The following is a 23,105-nucleotide window of genomic DNA, read 5'->3' on the forward strand; positions in this document are numbered from 1 at the left end:
GTGTCAATATTGGCTCATTAATTGTAACAAATGTACCACACCAAAGCAAGATGTTAATAACAGGAGAGGTGTGGTGGTGGGCAGGGATATGGGAACTCTCTGTACTTCCCACTGAAAGTTTTCTGAAAACCTAAAACTACTTAAAAACCCAATAATTTAAAAAATTATAGGTTTTAATAGTCTATCATTTGGCCAAAGAGTTTCACTTTTCTTTTTAGACGGAGTCTTGCTCTGTCGCCCAGGCTGGAGTGCAGTGGTGAGATCTCGGCTCACTGCAAGCTCCTCCTCCCGGGTTCACGCCATTCTCCTGCCTCAGCCTCCCGAGTAGCTGGGACTACAGGCACCCGCCGCCACACCCGGCTACTTTTTTTGTAGTTTTAGTAGAGACAGGGTTTCACCGTGTTAGCCAGGATGGTCTTGATCTCCCAATCTCGTGATCCGCCCACCTCGGCCTCCCAAAATGCTGGGATTACAGGCATGAGCCACCGTGCCCCGCCCAAGAATTTCACTTTTGTGATATAGTCTAATAAAAGTCCAAAATCCAGAGGAAAAAAAATGATTTCTTTTTGCATCAAAATGTTTACTTGCTTGCCTGACACTCTGTAGATAAATTAAACAAAAGTTTAGTTTTATTTTTAATAGCAATAAGCTGATAACTACCTAAAAGAAGAGAAAAGATAGGTCACCATGTATTTATTTAAAGATCTATTAAATTTTATTTAAACATCCATTAAAATGGTGTTTGTGAGGAGCTCATAAAAATATTTAAAATACAATGTAATATGAAAAGAGCAGGGCATTAATGACTATTTGCAATCTTTAACTAGAACTGTTTTTCAAAAAGCAAACAGGCATTAAAAATTTGGAAGTAAAATACATTAACAGTTTGTAGGTGGGTGGCAGAATCATAGGTGATTTTTCTCTTTTGCTTTCCAAATTTTTATGAATATGTATTACTTTTAATATGAAAAAAATTGCTAAAAGCCAGAGGGAAGTGTATGTTAATTAAAATTTTATGATGAAGTGTTATTTTGTGATTTAGACTTTGTGAAAAATAAATGACAAAAAAAGCTAAAGAAGTGTGACACCTCCTTCATACATTTTCACACCCTGTGAAAATCCACAAGCTTCACTTACCAGAAACTGGCCCAGAGCAACAACTTCTTTGTTTAATTGAATCCTTAGAGTTCAGAAAGTATGTGAAAGGAGAGGGAGGCAAAGGAGAGATAGAGATACAGAGATAGACTGAGAGACAGAGAGAGAGGAGAGATAGAGAGACAGACAGGCGAAAAAGCCAAAAGGACAGAGACAGAGAGAGAGACAGGGAAGGAGAGACAGATGGAGAGGGAGACACAGGCAAAAAGACAGACAGACTAGGAAAAAAGTGCAAGAATAATCAAAGAGGACACATTTAATAAATCATCCATGAAGTGCTATGTGTTCCAGGATCACGAAAAAAATCCTTTAACCTCAGCCTCCTGGGTTCTAGTGAGTCTCTTGCCTCAGCCTCCTGAGTAGCTGGGACTACAGGCGTGTGCCATCACGCCAGGCTAATTTTTTGTATTTTTAGTAGAGACGAGGTTTCACTGTGTTAGCCAGGATGGTTTCGATTTCCTGACCTCGTGATCCACCCGCCTTGGCCTCCCAAAGTGCTGGGATTACAGGCGTGAGCCACCGCGCCTGACTTCGATATATTTTTTAAGAAGCAGTTGGAATAAGGTCAGTTAAAAAAATACAAAAACCTTTAAAGAGACTGAAGCCATTCTCTTCTGCTATGAAATACTAAGGATAAATTTTAGGCAAATGTACCATTAGGCGTGTTGAGCATATTTGGTGTGGGCTCTGACCATTCCATAACCTGCAGTCAAGCAATTGCATCAGCTGAGTAAATGTGCACTGTGGTCAACATCCCTGGCCTTGAACCCTGGCTTTGCCCCTTGCTGGCCTTGGTCAGGAGTGTGTCTGTCATGCCAGACTGCCTGGATTTGGGTCCTGCAACTATGCACACTGACTGTGTGACTCTGAACTCGTGATTCCACCTTTCTTGGTGTGAGTCTTCTCCTTTCAAAGATGGAGCTAGCACTAGCACCACGCACAAGGTGGCTGGAGGGATTATGCTGTCACATGCAGAATTCTTGGGACAGGGCTTGGCACATGTAAGCACTTAATAAACATCTGTGGCCTGGCTCAAGCCTGTCATCCCAGTACTTTGGGAGGCCAAGGCGGGCAGATCACTTGAGTCCACCCTGGGCAACATCGCGGAACCCCTTCTCTACTAAAAATACAAAAATTATCTGGGTGTGGTGGTGCATGCCTGAAGTCCCAGCTACTCAGGAGGCTGAGGCAAGAGAATCCCTTGAATGTGGGAGGTGGAGGTTGCAGTGAGCTAAGATCACACCACTTCACTCCAACCTGGGTGAGAGAGCAACACTCTGTCTCAAAAAAAATCGAAAACCAAAACAAAGAAAACCATCTGTTACCAGTCCAGCCCTCTCCCACAGATCATCTGGAGCCAAATGGGCTCCAGAATTTTTTTTTTTTTTTTGGATTTTAGAAAAGTAATGCATGGCATATTCCATACATGCTGAAATACCCCCAGCCTGTATTTATTTGGTGTGTAAATATTCATTCTAATTAAAACAAATAGAAACTATAAATCACATCTTCATCAGATTGCCACCAGATGCATGTGGACTTGTATTACTGTTATTATTGTTTTGCCCCTCCGAGTCTCAGTTTTCTCATCTGCAAAGTGGGGACAAGAGGCAAGGCACTGAGCACAATGCTCAGGAATGTCCCCTTCCTTCCTGGGGATGAATGCAGATCCTGGGAAATACCCCCGACCTCCACAACCCTCCTGAAAAAGGAGGTGGCTTGGCCTGATTCCACCAAGCCAGGGTACACTTACCTTCTTGTCGTCCCAGCCTCACGGCGTGGGATTCATGCAGGATCTCTGCCACCGGCTTGCGGGTGTAGAGGATGGTGGCACCGCTCAGGTTGACCCTCACCTGCTGGACCCGGGAGGTGAGGTTGGCCAAGCACAGGGCCAGTCTCAGGTCGTGGCCCAGCATGGGAGGCTCTAGCAGCTTGAATTTGCCAGTGATGCTGGGCTTGGTGGTGGGCTCTAGGAGGTCATCATGCCAGAGACAGCGCCCCCCAGCCCTGCGGATCCAGGTTCTCCTTCCAGAGGCTTTCATGCTGAACAACCTCTTCACCGCCTTGCTGTACACCTGCCTCTCTTTCCGGGACCCTGCAGGGCATTACACAACATCAGCAGCAGGCACCCCCTTGCTCCTTTAATTTACCACGGCTCGTGGAAGTCAAACTGGCAGTTCAAGAGCCATATGCACAGCGGTGCCACATGCCTTGTGTTGGATTCTCTATGTAAATAAAATTTTAAATCCGTTGCCAACAACTTCAGGTCAGGAAATTTCACATAAAAATGCAAATTTCCAGCTTCTCTGACAGCTGGGTCAAAAGCCTCATATAGTAATGATAGCTAGCACTTTTGCAGATTTGCTATGTGTACTATAGCACTTGGTGCTGTGTTTTTTTTTCTCTAGGAGGTACTACAGAGGTATTATTATCACCTACATTTAACAGACGAGGAAGCCAAGACACAGAGAAAGAAGTAAAGTAACTCCTCAATCACACAGCTTATGTGTTAAGTGAGGGAGCTGGGACTTGAACCAGGCAGTAAAGCTCCAAATTCCATTTATGCTCCCTTACCACTCTCTACATGGCAATAATGGTCTTGAGGCAGGAGGCGGGACTTGACTCCGGAGTTGGGGCTCAAACTCAGGACTAGATTAAAGATGAATGGAAACAGGGAGGAGGCAAAAGCACTTCTCTATAAGACACGCCCACCAGTGCTATGGCAACACCCAGAACTTACTACCCCTTTTCAAGGCAATCACCTGGAAGTTACCACCCTTTTCCTAAAAGTTTCCGCATAATCTGCCCCTTAATTTGCACATAATTAAAACTGAGTATAAATATGACTACAAAACTGTAGGGTATAACAACTTCATTCTTTTGCATGTGGATATACAGCGGTTCCAACACCATTTGCTGAAAAGACTATTTTTATTCTTTCTCCATTGAATTGTCTTGACACTCTTGTAGAAATCAATTGAACATAATTATAAGGGCTCATTTTTGGACTCTCAGTTCAATTGCTTTGATTTGTATGTCCATTCTCATGCCAATATCACACCGTCTGAGTTTCTGTATATTTGTAGTACTTTTTGTCTGTTTTTGAGACAGGATCTCACTCTGTCACCCAGAGCTGCTATGCTGGGCATACTGCCTATGTGGTAGCCCTGGCCCACAAGGAGCATCACCTTCGCTGTTGCTGCACACTGCTTCTTTAAGAAAAGTTGCTAACACCACTGGCGCATCCTTGAATTCTTTCCTGGGTGATGCCAGGAACCCTCCTGGGCTAAGCCTGCATGCCCTAAATCAGTGTAGAGTTGAGCAATAGCAGCGCCCCCTAGAGGGAATGTACTCTCTGGTTGTCCATGATCTTCACCCCGTAATTCTCACTAATGGGGTTCTATCTGTGGGGCTCCTGCAGACATGTGAGTTTAGGGCCCCCGATACACCACTTTCCCCGCTGCTAGCACAGACCTCTCTTTTGAGCTCCAGAACAATACGAAGAACTGGACAGCACCCCCCAGGCGTCCCACAGGTGCCTCAAATCCAACCAAACCCACCAACTGCCCAGCATCATTCCTCATCCCAGCCAGTGGTAGCCATGAGCCCAGGTGTACAAGCCAGAAGCCTGGGGGTGTTCTTGACTCTTCTCTCACCTTCATCACTCACAACAGAGCCCTCACCAGGTCCTGCTGAACATCCTCCTTAGGCTCTGGAATTTGTCCTCTTCTCTCATCTCTCTTCCCCCATCAGACCACCATACAAACAACCTCACCATGAGGTCAGCGTGTGAATTTTATCACTGTTTTCATTACTCTGTCCCTGCAAGCTTCAGTTTTCCTCTCTGTAAAGTGGGGACAAGAGGCCCACAGGCAAGGCACTGAGCATGACAATCAAGAACGTCCGCTCCCTTCCTGGGAATGTAGGATCCATCCCGTTCCAGTTCTGTTTCCACTCTGATGATTCCAAAATCCAATTCTGGTGGTTCCCCTTCCCTACCTGAAACCTGCGGCATGTGGTCTTCACACCACTCTCCCCAAAAGGTACCCTGATACTGTGTGACCCTGATCAGATCACTTGGTGATTGCTTGGTGTTGCTGTGGACACCAAGGTTCTTTAACACTCCATGTTTTATTATTTAAATGTATGTGAACTCTGCTACTGCACAATATATTTTTTACTATGAAAATGTTTCATTTCCCTGCCAAAGAATTTAATGCCACCTTCTCATGGAGGCCTTCTCTGACCACCTGATTTTTTTAAACAACTTTATTGAGATACAATTCCATAACATACAATTCACCCATTTTAAGAGTGCAATTCAATGTTTCTTAGTATGTTCACAGAACTGTGCACCCATCACCACAATCTAATTTTTGAACGTTTTGGTCACTTCCCCTAAAAAAATTCTGTAACCATCAGGAGTCACTTCCCATTCCTCCCCACCCCAACCCCAGCCCTAGGCAACCACTACTTTAATTCACAATTTGCCTATTCTGGACATTTCATATAAAGGGAATCATACAACATGTGGTCTTTTGTGAAATTTTTTCCACTTAACATAATGTTTTCAAGGTTCGTTCATGTTGTAGCATGTATCAGTACTGAATTCCTTTTCATTTCTGACTAGGATTCCATCAGATGGATATACATTTTATTTATCATTGATGGGTACTTGGGCTGTTTCTACTTTTTATCTATTTTAAATAATGTTTCTATAAATATTCATGTAAAGTTTTTATGTGGGTGTTTGTTTTCATTTCTCTTGGACATGTAGCTGGGAGTGCAATTGCCGGGTCACAGTAACACCACGTTTAACATTTTGAGAAACTGTCAAAGTGTTTCCCAAAGTGGCTGCGCAATTGTAAATTCCCACCAGCAATGTATGAGTGTTTCAATTTCTCCACATCTTCACCAACACTAATTGTCTGTCTTTTTGATGACAGTAGATCTAGTGGATGTGAAGTGGCATCTCATTGTGGTTTTGACATGCATGTTCCTAATGACTTAATGATGTTAAGCATCTTTTTCTGTGCTTATTGGCCATTTATATATGGTCCTTGGGGAGATGTTCATTCACTTCCTTTGCCATGTTAAAATTGGATTATTTATTTATTTATTTTGTAGAGATGGAGTCTTGCTATGTTGCCCAGCTGGTCTTGAACTCCTAACCTCAAGTGCTCCTCCTGCCTTGGCCTTTCAAGGTAATAGGATGGGCCAAGCATGGTGACTCATGCCTGTAATCCTAGCACCTTGAGAGGCCAAGGCGGGAGAAGCACTTGGCCTTTCCAGTGCTCTTAAATTATTTTTTTAATGGTTGAGTTTTAAGAGTTACATATATATATATATATATATATATATATTTTTTTTTTTTTCCCTAGGTAAGAGTACTTTATCCATTCAATACATGATTTGCAAATATTCTCTCCTATTCCATGGGCTATCTTTCCACTTTCCTGATGGTACTGTTTGCAGGACAAGTTTCTAACTTTGATAAAGTCCAATTTTCTCCCTTGTTACTTGTGCTTTTGGTGTTGTATCTGAAAAGGCTTGGTCTAATCCAAGATTATGAAGATTTACTCCTACATTTTCTTCCAAAAATTTTATAGTTTTAGCTCTAACATATAAGTCTATAAAGCATTTTGAGGAATTTTTGTGTATCGTGTGAGATAGGAGGCCAACTTCATTCTTTTTCTTTTCCTTTTTAAAATTTTTCATGTGACCAGTGGGGTATAACAACTTCATTCTTTTGCATGTGGATATACAGTGGTCCCAACACCATTAGCTGAAAAGACTATTCTTATTCTTTCTCCACTGAATTGTCTTGACACTCTTGTAGAATCAACTGAACATAATTTTTAGGGCTTATTTTTGGACTCTCAGTTCAATTTCTTTGATCTATATGTCCATTCTCATGCCAGTATCACACTGTCTGGGTAACTGTATATTTGTTGTAATTTTTGTTTGTCTGTTTATTTTTGAGACAGAATCTCACTCTGTCACCCAGGCTGGAGTACAGTGGTACAATCATGGCTCATTGCAACCGCAACCTCCCAGGCTCAAGCAATCCTCCCACCTCAGCCTCCTGAGTAGCTGGTAGCCATGCCACCACACTCTGCTAATTTTTAAAATTTTTTGTAGAGATGAGGTCTTCCATGTTGCCCAGCTGTCCTGAAAGGAGATTTCCTGACCTGGAGGGAGTCTCCTGACTTAGCGTCCTAAAGTGCTGGGATCACAGACATAAGCCACCATGCCTGGCTGCAGTAAGTTTTGAATTTGGGAAGTATGTGCCCTCCAACTTCTTTTTCAAGACTGTTTGGGCTATTTGGGGTCCCCTTACATTTCCAAATGAATTTAATGATCAGGTTGCTAATTTTGGGGAAAAAACTCAACTGTAACTTTAATAGGATTTTGTCGAGTCTGTAGATCAATTTTGAGAGTCTTGCAATTTTAACAATATAAACCCTTTCAATCCGAAAATGGGATGCCTTTTCATTTATTTATATCATTAATTTCTTTCAACAATGTTTTGTAGTTTTAGCATGTAAGTCTTGCTCTTCTTTTGTTGAATTTATTCCTAAGTATTTTATTCTTTTTGATACTATTGTAAACGGATTTATTTTCTTAATTTCATTTTTGGATTATTCATTGCTAGTATCTAGAAATATGATTAATTTTTGTATATTGATCTTGTGTTCTGCAAACTTGCTGAACTTGTTTATCATTTCTAATAGCTTTTTAATGGATTCCTTAGGATTTTATATATACAAGATTATGTTGTGTGCAAATAGAAATAGTTTTATATCTTTCTAATTTGGAAATTTCTCTATTTCCATTTCTTCTTTCTCTCCCTCTCTCCCTCCCTCTCTTCTTTTCTCTTCTTTCTTTTTATTTTAAAAATTGTGATAAAATACACATAACATAAAATTTACCATCTTAACCATTTTTAATTGTACACTTCAGTGTCATTAAGTACATTCTTATTGTTGTGTAACCATCACTGCCATCTATCCAGAGCTCTTTTCATCTTGATTGAAACTCTGTACCTATTAAACAATAATGCCCATTCTCCCCAGATCTTAGCTCCTGGCAACCACCATTCTACTTTCTGTCTCTATGAGTCTGTCTACTCTAGGTACTTCATAGATATAAGTAGCATCATAGAATATTTGTTCTTTTATGTCTGGCTTATTTCACTTAGCATAATGTCCTCAAGTTTCATCTGTGTTCCAGCATTTGTTGGTATTTTCTTTCTTTTTAAGGCTAAATAATATTCCATTGTATGTATATACCACATTTTGTTTGTTCATTCATTCAATGATGGACACTTGGGTTGCTTTCACCTTTGGCCATTTTGATGAGATCGGGCACATTCAGGGTGGTATGGCCATAGATGTTTTGGCTACTTTGAATAATGCTGCTCTGAACAGGGGTGTACAAATATCTCTTCAAGGTCCTGCTTTCAATTCTTTTGGGTATATACCCAGAAGTTGAATTGCTGTATTGTATGATAATTCTATTTTTGATATTTTGAGACATAGCCATATTATTTTCCACAGTGGCAGCACCATTTTACATTCTCAACTCCCACCAATTCCACTCTCTCCACATTCCTTCCAACAATTTTTTTATTTGATAGTAGCCATCTTAGTAAGTATGAGGTGGTACCTCATTGCAGATTTAATTTGCATTTCCCTAAAGATCAGTGATTTTGAACATCTTTTTATGTGTTTATTGGACATTTGTATATCTTCTCTGGAGAATGGCTACTCAAGCCCTTTGCCTATTTTTTAATTAAGTTATTTGGTTTTTGTTGTTGAGTTACAGGAGTTTTTAATATATTCTGGATAGTAGTCCCCTATCAGAAGTATGATTTGCAAATATTTCCTCTCATTCTCTGAATTGCCTTTTCATTCTCTTGAATGTATCCTTCGATGAACTGACATTTTAAATTTTGATGTAGTCCAATTTATGTATTTTTTGTTGTTGCCTATGCTTTTGGCAACATATTCAAGACATCAGTGCCAAATCCAACATCATGAAATTTTTCTCCTATTTTTTTTCTAAGAGTTTTATAATTTTAGCTCTCACGTTTAGACCTTTGATCCATTTTCAGTTAATTTTTCTATATAATGCAAGAGTCTAACTTCAGTCTTTTGTACATAGATATCCAGTTTTCCCAACACAATTTTTAAAAAGATATCTATTTCTTTTTCTTGCTTAATTTCCTTGGTTAGCACTTCCATCAAAATGATGAATCAATGTGGCAAAAGAGGATATCTTGGTCTTGCCCTTGATTTTGGGGTGCAAGTGTTCAACCTTTCACTATTAAATATCATTTTAGCTGTGGCTTTTTTATAGGTGACTACTTCTATTCTTAATTTGCTGAGTGTTTTTTCTTTTTAATCAAAAGGGGTATGAGAATTTGTCAAATGATTTTTCTGCATCTATTGAGATGATCATGTGGTTTTGTCCTTTTTTCTATTGATACAATGTATTATATTAGCTGATTTTCAATGTTAAACCCATCTTGCATTCCTGGGATAAATCCCACTTACTCATAGCATATAATCTTTTTGTTGCTGAATTCAGTTTATCAGTCAACTGAATTCATTTCATATTCATGAATTTTTGCTTTCATTATTGATTTTTGCTTTCACATTCATAAGGGAGATAGATATATAGTTTTCTTTTCTTCTGACGTTGTCATCTGGTTTTGGTATCAGGATAATACTGACTTCATAGAATGAGTTGAGAGGTATTCCCTCATTTTCTAATTTTTGGAATAATTCATGAATAATTGATATTAGTTCTTTTAATATTTGGTAGAATTCACCAGTGACATAATCTGGGCCTGATTATTTCTTTGTGGGAAGTTTCATATTAGTAGTTCAGTATGAACTGTTACTAGTTCTTTACTTGTTGTGAATCTATTCAGATTTTCTATTTCTTTTTGAGATAGTTTTGGTAAGTTGTGTCTTTCTAGAAATTTACCCATTTAATCTAAAGTTATCTAATATATTGTCATACAGTTGCTCATAGTATCCCCTAATAAACTGTCATTAATTATAGCAATTCTGACTCCAAATGTGTGTGGGGTTTTCATACTAACCAATTCTACAACTCTCTGGACACCAACTGGGTCTCCTTCCATTCCATTCCATTCCATTCCATTCCATTCCATTCCATTCCATTCACTAACTACCTGGAGTTAGCATCAGACTCCACAGGTTTAAAGGCTCAGTCCCACAAGACTGAGACTTCAGACTCCAGTCACAAGTATTGGTTACCCAGGGTTACTCACACTTCTGTCTAACTTTGCTACAGATTTGGGGTTATCACAACTGCCCACAGCCTTAGGTTTGATAATTTGTTAGCATGGTTCACAGAATTCAGAAAAACAGTTCAGAGTTTCATTACACAGGCATGACTGATTAAATCATAGGCCTTTGGTGATTAACTCAATCTTCAGCCTCTCTCCCCTCCCTGGAGGTCAGAGGTGGGGTTTAAAGTCCCAAATCCCTAATCATGTCTTGATTTTTCAGGCAACCAGCCCCATGCTGAAAGTGATCTAGGTGCACATAGTCATCTCACTAACATACTACAGCTGATGCTCTTCTCATTCTGAAGACTCCAAGGGTTTTAGGAGCTGTGTGTCAGGAACTGGGGATGATAACCAAATACTTTTCTTTAAAAACCACACTCTTTATAATTCTTTTCATTTTTGTAGGGTTGGTAGTGATGTCCTCTCTAATTTTAGTAATTTGATTCTTCTCTTAGTCTAGCTAAAGGTTTATCAATTTTGTCAATCTTTTCAAAGAATCAACTGGTTTTGTTGATTTTCTTTAATGATTTTTCTGCTTTTTATTTCATTTACATTTATTTCCACTTTAATCTTTCTTGTTTTCTCTTTCTGCTTTTTTAGGGGTTTACTTTGCTCTTCTTTTTCTAGGTTTGTTTGTTTGTTTGTTTGTTTTTTGTTTTTTTTTTAGACAGAGTTGTTTTTTTTTTGTGGCCCAGGCTGGAGTGCAGGGGCCTGATCTAGGCTCACTGCAACCTCCGCCTCCCGGGTTCAAGTGATTCTCCTGCCTCAGCCTCCCGAGTAGCTGGGACTACAGGTGCATGCCCCCATACCCAAATAATTTTTGCATTTTTAGTAGAGACAGGGTTTCCTAATGTTGGCCAGGCTAGTCTCGAACTCCTGACCTCAGGTAATCTGTCCACCTCAGTCTCCCAAAGTGCTGGGATTATAGGTGTGAGCCACTGCACCCAGCCATTTTTGTAGGTTCTTAAGGTAGAAGATTAGGCTATTGGTTTGAAATCTTTCTTCTTTAATATAGGTTTTTATGGCTATAAATTTCCCTCTGTGTACTGCTTTAGCTACATCTTATAAATTTTGGCACATTGTGTTTTCATTTTCTTTCACTGCAAAGTATTTTCTAATTTGACTTGTGATTTTTCCTTTGGCTCATTGGATATTTAGATGTATGTGTTGTTTAATTTTCACATATTATAAATGTATCAAATTATTTTCTGATACTGATTTCTAATTGAATTCTATTGCAATAAGATTATACACTTTGTATGATTTCAATCTTCTTGAGTTTACGGAGGCTTATTTTATGGCTGAACATATGGTCATTTCTAGATAATGCTACCCTTGTACTTTCCAAGAATGTGTATATGTTGCTGCTATAATGTGGAATCTTCTATAGGTGTCTGTTAGTGTCCACCTGATTTTAAATGACAAATGCTCGCTTCCTCTCAACCAGTCCCTAAACTCTTTCCCTTCTTTATTTTCCCCCAGAATACTTATCACTAACTGAAATACTAGTCGTTTTACTTATTTGTTTACTTTTACCTGCCCCACTAGAATGTCAGCTTCTTTAAGATAAAGATCATATGCATTTTGCTCACTGGTTGGCTGGCGCCCGGTAAGTGCTCAATAAACACATGCTAATAGAAAACAATGTGAAAATGTGGCTTACATGTCCTGTAGCTTCACATAAGCCAGTCCTACAATCAACAAAGCAAGGCCCTTCTTGATACAGCTCAAACTCCTTATGACATTAAAAGCCCTTCATATGTTGTTGGCCCCAATTCATTCATTCCATGGATCTGTACTGAGCACTTACTATGCAGTTGATGCTGCTGTAGGGGTTGGGGATAAAGCAGTGAACAAAACAGTCAGGCTCCCCGCCATCCTAGAACTCTCAGTCTAGGAGAGTTCTAGGTAGACAATAAAGATTCAAGCAAACATCAAGTTGTGATATGTGCTTAGAAGGAAGTCAATAGGGTGCTGAGACCCCTGGCCAGGCAAAAGTTTGGGGTGAAGTCAGCAGGTCCTTCCCAGGCAAAGAAAGCGTCTTGTGCCAAGTCCTTTAGGTATAAAAGAGCTGCTAATGACCTTTCCCTCTTGCTGTTACCTGAACAAGCACTGTCCTCCCTGCTGCTGTAACCTGATCATTCTGTACCTCGGCAGCCTGACCTCATCACACTGCATTGGGGTTATCTGCTTTCCTGTGCTTCCTGTCCACCCTCCCACCTGGTATTTGGGGGTGCCCACTAAATGCAAGAAGGGAGGGAGAGAGAAAGGCACAGTAGAAAGGCAGAGAGCAGAATGGCTGGGAGACAGATAGAGAGTGTGGAAGGAGAGTGTCCTGGGCTGGTCACAGGGTCTCTGCATCAACCTCTCAGCAGCTGTAGCCCCACAGCCACTGCACTCACTATTTCCTGTCTGCTTGGCCATCCAGGCCCTGGGCAGCAGGTGCTTGGTCTTCCCACACAGGCTGCAGTCGGTTGAACAATGTCCTCCTCAACAATATGCCCAAGTCCTAACTCCTGGTATGTGTGAATATAATCTATGAATAGGATTTTTGAAGATATAATTCAAGATCTTGGGATAAGATCATCCTGGATTTAGGGTAGGTTCTAAATCCAATGACTTTTGTCCTTGTAAGAGAAAGGAGATAGGAATTTGAAACACATAGGAGGAAAGAAGGCCATGAGAAGGTGGAGGCAGAGATAGGAGTGATGTGACTACAGGCCAAGGAATGCCTGAGCCACCAGAAGTTAGAAAAGTCAAGGAAAGAATCTCTCCTAGAGCCTCTGGATGGAGCATGGCCCAGCCAGCACCTTGACTTTGGACTTCTGGCCTCCAGACTGTGACATAATAAATTTCTGATGTTTTAAGCCACCCAAGTTTGTGGTAATTTATTATGGCAGGCCCAGGAAACTAATACACAGGACCAGAAGCTGATGGCTGGACAGGTGCACCAGCCTTGCTTCCCTGTTGACTGCTGGTACCAGCCTTACCAACTAAGATCTTGACTTTGTATTTTCTTTGCTTGGAAGGTTCATTCTCTGTTTGCTTAGTCTCCAGGCTATCTTAGGAGTATGGGCAAAGCACGTTGTACCCAGGGGCTCTGAATCTTTGTGCTCTAGCATGTGTCCTGGTTCCACAGACAGCAAGGGCTCATGACTCAGAGAGGCACAAGCCCCTGTCATTTCATCTGTAGAATACTGCTTATGCAAGTCAAGGATGTCTTGGCTTCCATGAGCAGTATTGCCCAGCATGAGTCTGGAATCCGGCTGGACCCTGTCTTCCTGGAATGCCTTCTCAACCTTTCATCTCCTGGCTGAATCTTACTCCCTTCAGCATTCCCTCTCATAGGCTGCTTTTCCTGATACCTTCTGCCCTGGCTGAGTTAGAGACTCCTCCCCTCTGCTCCTTTAGCCTCTGGACACCCCAGTACAGTGGCAGTCACTCTGAATTGTTCCGTGTTGTCAGCTCACCATGTGGTGTGTTATCTGGGGACCTCTCTTTGTCCCCTTGCCTCTGAATCATGCCTGGCACTCAGGAGGCTGTCTACTTTGAGAGCACATGAAAAAAGCCTAGCATGGTGTATGGCACACCGAGGCCACTCAGCGAAGAGGGGCAGTCTAGCATAGCGAGGAGGGCAGAGGCCCTGAGACTAGACTGCCTCATTAGAACTCCAGCTCCTCTGGGGCTTTGAAAACTTGGAGAAGTTACTTAACCTCCCTGTGCCTCAGTTTGATTATCCATAAAATGACTTTTTTATTTTTTAAGATGGAGTCTCGCTCTGTAGGCTGGGGTGTAGTGACGTAATCTTGGCTCACTGCAACCTCCGCCTCCTGAGATCAAGCAATTCTCTTGCTTCAGCCTCCCGAGCAGCTGGGACTACAGGCAACCACCACCACGCCCTGCTAATTTTTGTATTTTTAATAGAGATGGGGTTTCGTTATGTTAGCTAGGCTAGTCTTGAACTCCTGACCTCAGGTGATCTACCCACTGTGACCTCCCAAAGTGCTGGGATTACAGGTGTGAGCCACCATGCCTGGTTCATAAAACGATTTTAAAATAAATATTAAGGCCGGGCGTGGTGGCTCAAGCCTGTAATGCCATCACTTTGGGAAGCTGAGACGGGTGAATCACGAGGTCAGGAGATCAAGACCATCCTGGCTAACACGGTGAAACCCTGTCTCTACTAAAAAATACAAAAAAAAAAAAAAAACTAGCCGGGCAAAGTGGCGGGCGCCTGTAGTTCCAGCTACTTGGGAGGCTGAGGCAGAATGGCATAAACCTGGGAGGTGGAGCTTGCAGTGAGCTGAGATCCAGCCACTGTACTCCAACCTGGGCAGCAGAGTGAGACTCCGTCTCAAAAAAACAATAAAACCAATAAAAAATAAAATAAAATAAATGCTAAATGAACTAATGCATGGACATTGCTTACCATTGTGCTTAGCAAGTTCTAGATACTATTATTATTATTTTTGTTAACCTAGATGTGAAATCACGTTGCCCACAGTAGGTGGTCAATAAATAGTAAACAATAGTATAATTAAACAGTGGCAGTGCAGTGCAGAGTGAGGAGCATGGGCTCTGGATTCTGCAGGGGAGTTCTCCCTTACTAGCTATGTTCTCTGGCTGGGTCAACTTGCCTCTCTGTACCTCTGTCTTCTCCTCTGTAAAATAAACGCTGTATCTGTGTCTCACTTAAAAGCTCATGGTAAGGGCTTTGTAAACATTTGTTACATAAAATAACTACATAACTTGTGGAAATGGCCAGCCCACAGCAGGCGCTCAGTGACAGTGATTGCCATCACTGTCATCATGTAACAGGATGTTAATTTCTCCTGTGGCTTTTTTTTTTTTTTGAGATGGAGTTTTGCTCTTGTTGCCCAGGCTGGAGCGCAGTGGCACGATCTTGGCTCACTGCAACCTCTGCCCCCCAGGTTCAAGCAATTCTCCTGCCGCAGCTTCCCAAGTAGCTGGGAATACAGGCATGTGCCACCATGCCTGGCTAATTTTGTATTTTTAGTAGAGATGGGGTTTAGCCATGTTGGCCAGGCTGGTCTAGAACTCCAGACCTCAGGTGATCTGCCTGCCTCGGCCTCCCAAAGTGCTGGGATTACAGGTGCGAGCCACTGCACCCAGCTGGTCATGGTTAAATCTTAGGACAAAAGACCCACAGATCTCATGTTTTTTTGTTTTGTTTTGTTTGTTTTGTTTTGTTTTGTTTTTTTGATACAGGGACTCACTGTGTTGCTCAGGCTGGAGTGCAGTGGCACAATCTTGTATCATTGCAACCTCTGCTTCCCAGAATCAAGCAATCCTCCCACTGGAGCCTCCTGAGTAGCTGGGACTACAGGCACATGCCACCATGCCTGGCTAATTCTTTTGTATTTTTTGTAGAGATGGGGTTTTGCCATGTTGCCCAGGCTAGACCCCACATTCTAAGTTCCAGAAGCTCCCAGCAGAAGGGACCCAGCCATCAATCTGTAGGTCTTATCAGAGAGGTGCCAGCTCAGAAGAGGCCTTACCACATACTCCCCTCATCCATAGCCCACCCCAAGACAGTAAGAAGATGGCTAAAGTGGAAGATGTCTTTGACAGTCAAGAAAGTGCCATGTTCCTGGAGATAGGAGCTAAAGTGTGAGTTGGGGGTGTGTGTAGGTGTTTAAAAGAATCAGTGTTAAGGTTTGGGGGTATCTTCAGCAAGAAATGACTGGCTGATCAAGATTGGGGGTGCCTACAGAAAGGGAAGTTGGTATTCCCCTCCCTGTGGGAGATCTGTTCATCCCGTCTTACTTACTAAGCCGTGTACTACGTGAGCAGGGAGAAGAGAACTGAAGAGAGACAGCAGGTGGGAGACAGCCAGTCAAGACTGCTCCTCCTACCCACAAGTGTCAGGTTTCAGTTCCCAGCCTTGGAGTGGGAGACAGTGGAAGTTAGGGTGGGGCACCATAGCCTTGTAAAACCTCGGCAGAACTTGGGGACAAAAGTCACCATGCATCAGAAAGAAGCCGTGTTGAAAAGGCCCAAATAGCACAAGAAATCAGCAGTATCTACAGGAACAGCACAGGAATTAGCCTTGATGGCAGCAGGTTGTGATGGAGCCACCATCTGTCCTCAGCAAGCATAGATAGGAAACTAGGGCAGCAGTACCCGCCCACTTAGCCGGCACTGAATCCTCACCCAGTTAAGACAAGGCATCTGCTCTCTTCTCTCCTCTTTTCCTCCCCCTTAGCCTAACAGTGCTCTCAGCATTGGTAGCACACTAGAGACCACCTGGGAGCTTTAAAAAGTCCCAATGCCAGAACCACATCCTGTAGAGACTATGATTCAATTAGTCAGGGGTGCAATCTGGACTGCTGAGGTAGATTTAAAATGGCCATAATGCCTTGCAACTTCCCACCCCTTGAATCTAGATTGGGCTCATGAATTGCTTTGACCAATAGAATGTGGCAGAAGTGACATGGTGCACATTCTGAGCCAGGCCTCTAGAAACTTCACAGCTTCATCTCTCACCTTCTGGGAATGTTGCTGCTGTTGGGACAATAGCAAGGGCTGGCCTGTTGGGACAAGAGAGGCCAAGTGGGAACACAGACCCAGCCATCTCAGCAGTCCCATGTGACAGACATATGTGAGATCCCAGCCAACACCACCTGGAGATGAACCATCCCAGCTGAGCACAGCCCAAATTGCTGACCCATAGAATTGACCAAATAAGTAATTATTGTTTAAGATACATAACTGAAACAGCTCCCTGGATAATTCAAATGTGCAACCAGGGGTCGGGTGCAGTGGCTCACATCTATAATCCCAGCACTTTGGGAGGCCGAGGTGGGCAGATCACCTGAGGTCAGGAGTTCAAGGGCAGCCTGCCCAACATGGTGAAACCCCATGTCTACTAAAAATACAAAAATTAGCCGGGCATGGTGGTGGGCTCCTGTAATCCCAGCTACTTGGGAGGATGAGGCAGAAAAATCGTTTGAACCCAGGAGGCGTAGGTTGCAGTGAGTTGAGATCACATCATTGCATTCCAGTCTGGGCAACAAGAGTGAGACTCCATCTCAAAGGAAAAAAAAATGTGCAACCAGAGCTGTAAAATATGATGCTAGAGAGTAGAAAAGGGAGGTGAGGAGGTGTTCAGAGCAGACTGTGTCTCCTCTTTAGCAATCTTCCAGGGTCATTGCTGTAGCTTGTGCTCAGGGGACAGGAGGAGACAGGGTCTAATTCAAGTTTGAGCTTGAAGTCGTAATTACTTGGTGACATGGCTTTAACAAGCAGAAATGGTTGAAAATATGTTAATCAGATCATAACATTGCTAAGGAAACTGTTACACAGTGGGAAAGGGAGATTTTTAAAGTGTATAGTTGGAAGCAGCTGTAAGAAAAAATACAACTGTTTTGTTTTTGTAGCCTAACAAGTAAGGGCTCTTCAATAAACCAGTGGCCATAAATTGGTATCATGGCACAGGCCCTGGCAGATGCTAAACAGGAGATGGTATTATTATTAGTCTGAATTGGGCCTGTGCCATGCATTTGTCCTAGGTGTTCAATAAATAATACCTGCTACTATCACCATTATTACTAGTAGTGATTATTATTGTATGTGAACATACCTAATGCAGTGCCTGGTATATGGCAAGTGTTCAAGGAAATGTAGCTATTATTATTATTACATATGGGAAATCTTCTAAGGCAGAAGAAGTGCTTAGCAAACAGAGGAAGTTATTAATGTAGCCTAAATAAAGGCACTTGGCTCAGAGCACAGAGACAATGTGCATGGAAGCTGCTGTCAGCATCATATACCTGGGGCGGGGCCTGACTCCAGGCTACCCGCAGTGGGATCTCTGCAGCACATGGGCCATCCTGGGGAAGGTAATAAAGGTAATAAAGGCTGCCATGTGGCCCTTACCTTCCGGATACTTGTAGAGGTCGGTGATGTCCACGCGGGAGTCGCTGCCTACTGCCTTGGTGCTGATGCATCTCCCAATCTTCTTTGTGTTCGAGTATACACGCTCTCGGCTCTCATCCTCATGCCACAGCCAGGTGATGTAGTCGGCGTTGACCTCCGCAAACACGAAGGGGCCATCGTGGGCCAGGTGCACATCGCCCTCGCGGATGGCAGTGACTGAGGCTGGGCCGCACTGGAACACGCCTGGGCAGGAGGGGTGGGCCTGAGCAGCATGGGTAAGGAAAAAGCAGGGATCTGGAACCTACCCCACCCAGTTGAGCATACCTTCACTCTCCTCCTGGGGGGTAGCATCCAGAACCTGCCAGCCATTGTAAGAGGGGCCTAGGTCCTGCCGGGCAAACCAGCTCTCATTCCAGACATGGAAATTCCTGTCACAGAGAGAGGATGGGTGAAGCTGCCTAGAGTGAGGGCACAGGAAGGGAAGATCCTACTGAAAGGCAGGCCCTGGGCGCCCTACTCTGCACAAGAACTGTGGCTGCATCTTGTGAATCATTCATTCAACCACACTAATGAGCACACGGCATTCATATATGTTTGTATATATGTGTATGTGTGTATATAGATGTGTATGTATATTTATCAAGAACCTGTTGTTCAAGGTACTGCAACTAAGACAGAAGATCCTTACTCTCCTGCTGCTTACATTCTAACAAAGGAGACAGGCAAAGCTAAGTCAGCAGATAAAGAAATGCAAGTGACAATAAATATTATGAAGATAAAGAGGGGCTTGAGCTAGAGAACAACCCCTATAGACCTACTCTAGGTAAATGACATTGAAGATGAGACTTAAGTGAGGAAGAATAAGCTATAGGAAGAGTGAAGGAATAATATTCCAGGCAGAAGGAACAGCATGTGCAAAGGTCCTGAGTGAGACGAGAAAAAGCCTAGTGTGTTCAAGGAACAGAAAGTATTTAAGTATCTCTGGGATATGGCCAGCAGAGAGGGTAGGTAGGGTTCTGATTATGCAGAGCTCTATAGACCCTGGTAATTCCAGCCTTATTTTTAATTCCCTGTGTTAAAGATGAGAATATGAGTAGGAAACAAGATATCACTTGCTCAAGGTCTTGCAGAAAGAAAGGAGCAGAGAGAAACCTGATTCCTGGTTTGCCTGTCTTGGCATCTTTACAGCCGGCCTCAGAACTCCTCTTTGGCAGGCAACTGTCTTTTTTGCGGGAAAGTATCTTGATTAGCATTTGGGGATTAAAAGTGGGACCCTGATAACCTGGGTGATGACAGAGTCCTCAACATCAAAATGAAGTGTCTGTGCTTTCTGCATGAAGAAAAGAGAAGAATGTGAGTATTTTGGGGTTCCAGGGAATGAAGAGAACCAAAAAAGAGGAGAGACCAAGGGCAGCAGAGATGGGCTGAGCTGGAGGCCAGCTTGGGAAGGGTTCCTGGCAGGCTCCTCTGGGGAACAAGGATACAAGGCTCTCTGTGTCTCTGTGTTGTGTTCTCTTCACCATCTCTCCTAATCTGTATTTTTTAATTTTTATTTATTTATTTATTTTGAGATAGAGTCTTGCTCTGTCCCCTAGGCTGGAGTGCAATGGTGCAATCTCAGCTTACTGCAACCTCTGCTTCCCAGGTTCAAGCAATTTTCACGCCTCAGCCTCCCCAGTAGCTGGGATTATAGACGTGTGACACCACACCCGGCTATTTTTTATTTTTAGTACAGATGGGGTTTCACTGTGTTGGCCAGGCTGGTCTCAAACTCCTGACCTCAAGTGATCTGTCAGCCTCGGCTTCCCAAAGTGTTGGGATTACAGGCATGAGCCACCGCGCCCGGCCGTCTCTCCTAATCTTTAGAAAGTTGGCTTTGAGTGGCAGACTTGCACACATGTGAACAGACATTTGAACAAGGTTATTCACTGAAGCGTTGTTTGTAAAAACAAACTTATTTTTAACTGAGGCAACTGAAATGTCCATTTCATATGGGATGGTTAGATGAACAATGGCTTTTTCATGTAACTGAGAGGCCGACTGGGTTCATACCCTTATGCTTCCACTCACTAGCTGTGTGGCCTTGGATGGGTTACTTAACCTCTCTGTGCTTCAGTTTTATCATCTGCAAAATAGAATCAATGATCTTAACTTATTCACAGGTTGTTTGAAGAAATACATGAGTTACTCTATATACAGCACTTAGAACTAGACCTGGCACAGGCTAGGTGTTTGGTGAGTGTTACGTTATTACTTTAAATATTATGGAAAATAAGGAAAACTCTTTGTGTATTGATGTGGAATTGTTAAATGTTCCAGCAAGAACAGTATCACATAAAGCTGCCAATACTGTTTAAGTGGGGAAAAGGCAGGGAGGCACTGCAGGTACATATGTTCTCGTGTCTACAGAGCATCTCTCTGATAGGAGATGTAGAAGACAGTGATAATGTTGCCTCCAGGAGGAGGATGGGGAGGCTGGGGAACTGGGCGGGAGGGAGACATCACTGCAACCCATTTTATACTTTTCGAATATTAAACCACATAAATGTATTTCCTATTTAGAAAATTAAGTTAGAAGGATTTTTTTTTTTTTTTTTGGTTTTTGAGACGGAGTCTTACTCTGTCGCCCAGTCTAGAGTACAGTGGTGTGATTTTGGCTCACAGAGGCAACCTCTGCCTCCCAGGTTCAAGAGATTCTCCTGCCTCAGCCTCCAGAGTAGCTGAGACTACAGGCGTCTGCCACCACGCTTGGCTAATTTTTGTATTTTTGGTAGGGATGGGGTTTCACTATGTTGACCAGCGTGGAGTGGAATGGGGTGATCTCAGCTCACTGCAACCTCTGCCTCCTGGGTTCAAGCAATTCTCCTGCCTTAGCCTCCCGAGTAGCTGGGGCTACAGTTGTGAGCCACCGCGCTCAGCCTAGAATGAATTTTTTAAAGCTTTATGTGAAGAATTTTGTTTTAACTGAGGAAGGAGTCTGTTTCCCACCTGAGACACACAGCACGGAGAACCGCAGCTGATACGGAAGCAGGAGCCTGATCCAGAGTTACCTGTGTGGATGGAGTTCCCACCCCACCTCAGGAAGCCACAGATTCCCAGAGAGTAGAACCAGGCATTCGAGGCAATCAAATCTTGAGGCCCCTCCTGACCTCTGAGTCTACATCTCTTGACCTCAGACCTTACATCTTGGAAGAGGTACCACTCTATCCGCAGGGCGCCTCTCGCTGCCTCCAGAGCCGGCTCAGACTCAGGAGAACTGGGCTCTGGGCCTGCCGCTCCCTGGTGGTGTTATGGAAGATGACGCCTTACTCCACCTGCAGGGCTTCCGGAGCCCTTGGGCCTGGGCTGGGGGCAGGACCTACCACATGCTGTCTTCTGTCAGGTCCTCCAGGGTCCGCCCGAAGGAGTCTACGTATTTGTCCACACTCAGGTTCTGGTCTGTGTCGTGGGCTGAGTTGAAGTTGGACACGACCCGTGTGGCTATCCCCAAGCACCTGAGGACTGCAGAGCAGAGACTGGGAGGCTCGGAGCAGGCGGGACCCCGGCCCCTGAGGGAGGGGCCTGGTTTCCACAGGTGCCCTGGCTTATCTGTGGCCAAAGCCTTCCGCCCCCCATCTTTGTCTGTCTGTCTACTTCAGCAGGTTCCGGGGCTGAGACTCCCATCTCCACTCTCAGAAATGCCACCATCTCCTGCATATTCTCTCAAGGACTTCAGGAGATGCTGCTGCCACCTCATGTGAGCAGACAGGCTTTGAGGCTGGCAGGAACTTGGAAGCCACCTGATAGAGCCCACTCATCTTCCTGAGGGGACTGGAGGCCGAGGGAGCCACAGGGCTCGCCCAAGGTACTCAATGAATGAGAGACAGAGGGAGGTAGGTAACTCTTTCAAAATAAAAGATCTGATGTGAAGGAAATAAATTCTCTGGCTTCTCTCTTCATTAGCCAGACTTGGTTCTCCCCCTCAATGAATCCATCAATGAAGATGGGTTGCAGCATATGCAAATATATGTAAATACATTTAGATAGAGGAGGCTGGGGGAGGGGCCCTTCTCTCCCAGGGTACCTGTGCACATGACTCCCGCGAAGACCCAGCACTGGCCGTACTTGACTGGCTTGTACCTGCCCTTGAGCCACTTCTGCAGAATGGCCACGCTGCCACGCCAGTGCAGCGGGCTGGTGCCGCCGTCGTACTTGCCCTGCCACTGTCCTTGCACCACACCTCGGTCATTGTTGCTGTTCACCTGGGCAGAAGAGGGCACGAGTCCACCACCAGACAGGGCTTCCTACCTCAAGAACCGCATCGTGGTAAAATCTTCTCCAACTTTGGACCACCAGGTCAATCAGGGTCACTCTTGCTTTTTAACTGCCTGAAAATTAGGGGCATCTGTTGCCTTAAAATACCTACTTTTTGGTAGCACTTGTCATTTTCAATTATCTTCCATTTGGATACTGTGTTGTAAAAATCATTACAACTTCAGAGCATTTCTTATGTTAAATGATCTGTTTTGGGGAACTGTTGGCATAATAATTATAGGGACAGCTAACATTTATTCAACGCTTATTGTGTGCCAGACACCACTATGCCAAGAATTTTGTGGACACTATATTAACCTGTTGAAGTTTACAATGTGGGCTTGATTATTTATCCTTTTTCTTTTTTTTTTTTTTTTTTTTTTCAGATGTGAAAACTGAGCTTCAGAAGCATTCAGGGACCTGCCCAAATCAC

At 43.4% G+C, this 23,105-nt stretch overlaps 1 protein-coding gene across 1 annotated transcript in view; it reads right to left on the reverse strand.

Moving 5' to 3' along the window:
• The window catches only part of TGM6 (transglutaminase 6), a 54,706-nt gene that overhangs the window by 13,238 nt on the left and 18,363 nt on the right, over nucleotides 1-23,105 (reverse strand). Inside the window, exons 6-10 of the mRNA XM_031656025.1 lie at nucleotides 22,443-22,620; nucleotides 21,742-21,880; nucleotides 18,704-18,807; nucleotides 18,380-18,622; nucleotides 2,909-3,250 (exon numbers count right to left, since the gene is read on the reverse strand). Of these exons, the coding sequence (XP_031511885.1) occupies nucleotides 2,909-3,250; nucleotides 18,380-18,622; nucleotides 18,704-18,807; nucleotides 21,742-21,880; nucleotides 22,443-22,620 (1,006 nt within the window). The remainder of the gene's footprint in view (nucleotides 1-2,908; nucleotides 3,251-18,379; nucleotides 18,623-18,703; nucleotides 18,808-21,741; nucleotides 21,881-22,442; nucleotides 22,621-23,105) is intronic.

This window comes from Papio anubis, chromosome 16 (genome assembly GCF_008728515.1).
Source record: "Papio anubis isolate 15944 chromosome 16, Panubis1.0, whole genome shotgun sequence".
Lineage (NCBI taxonomy): Eukaryota > Metazoa > Chordata > Mammalia > Primates > Cercopithecidae > Papio > Papio anubis.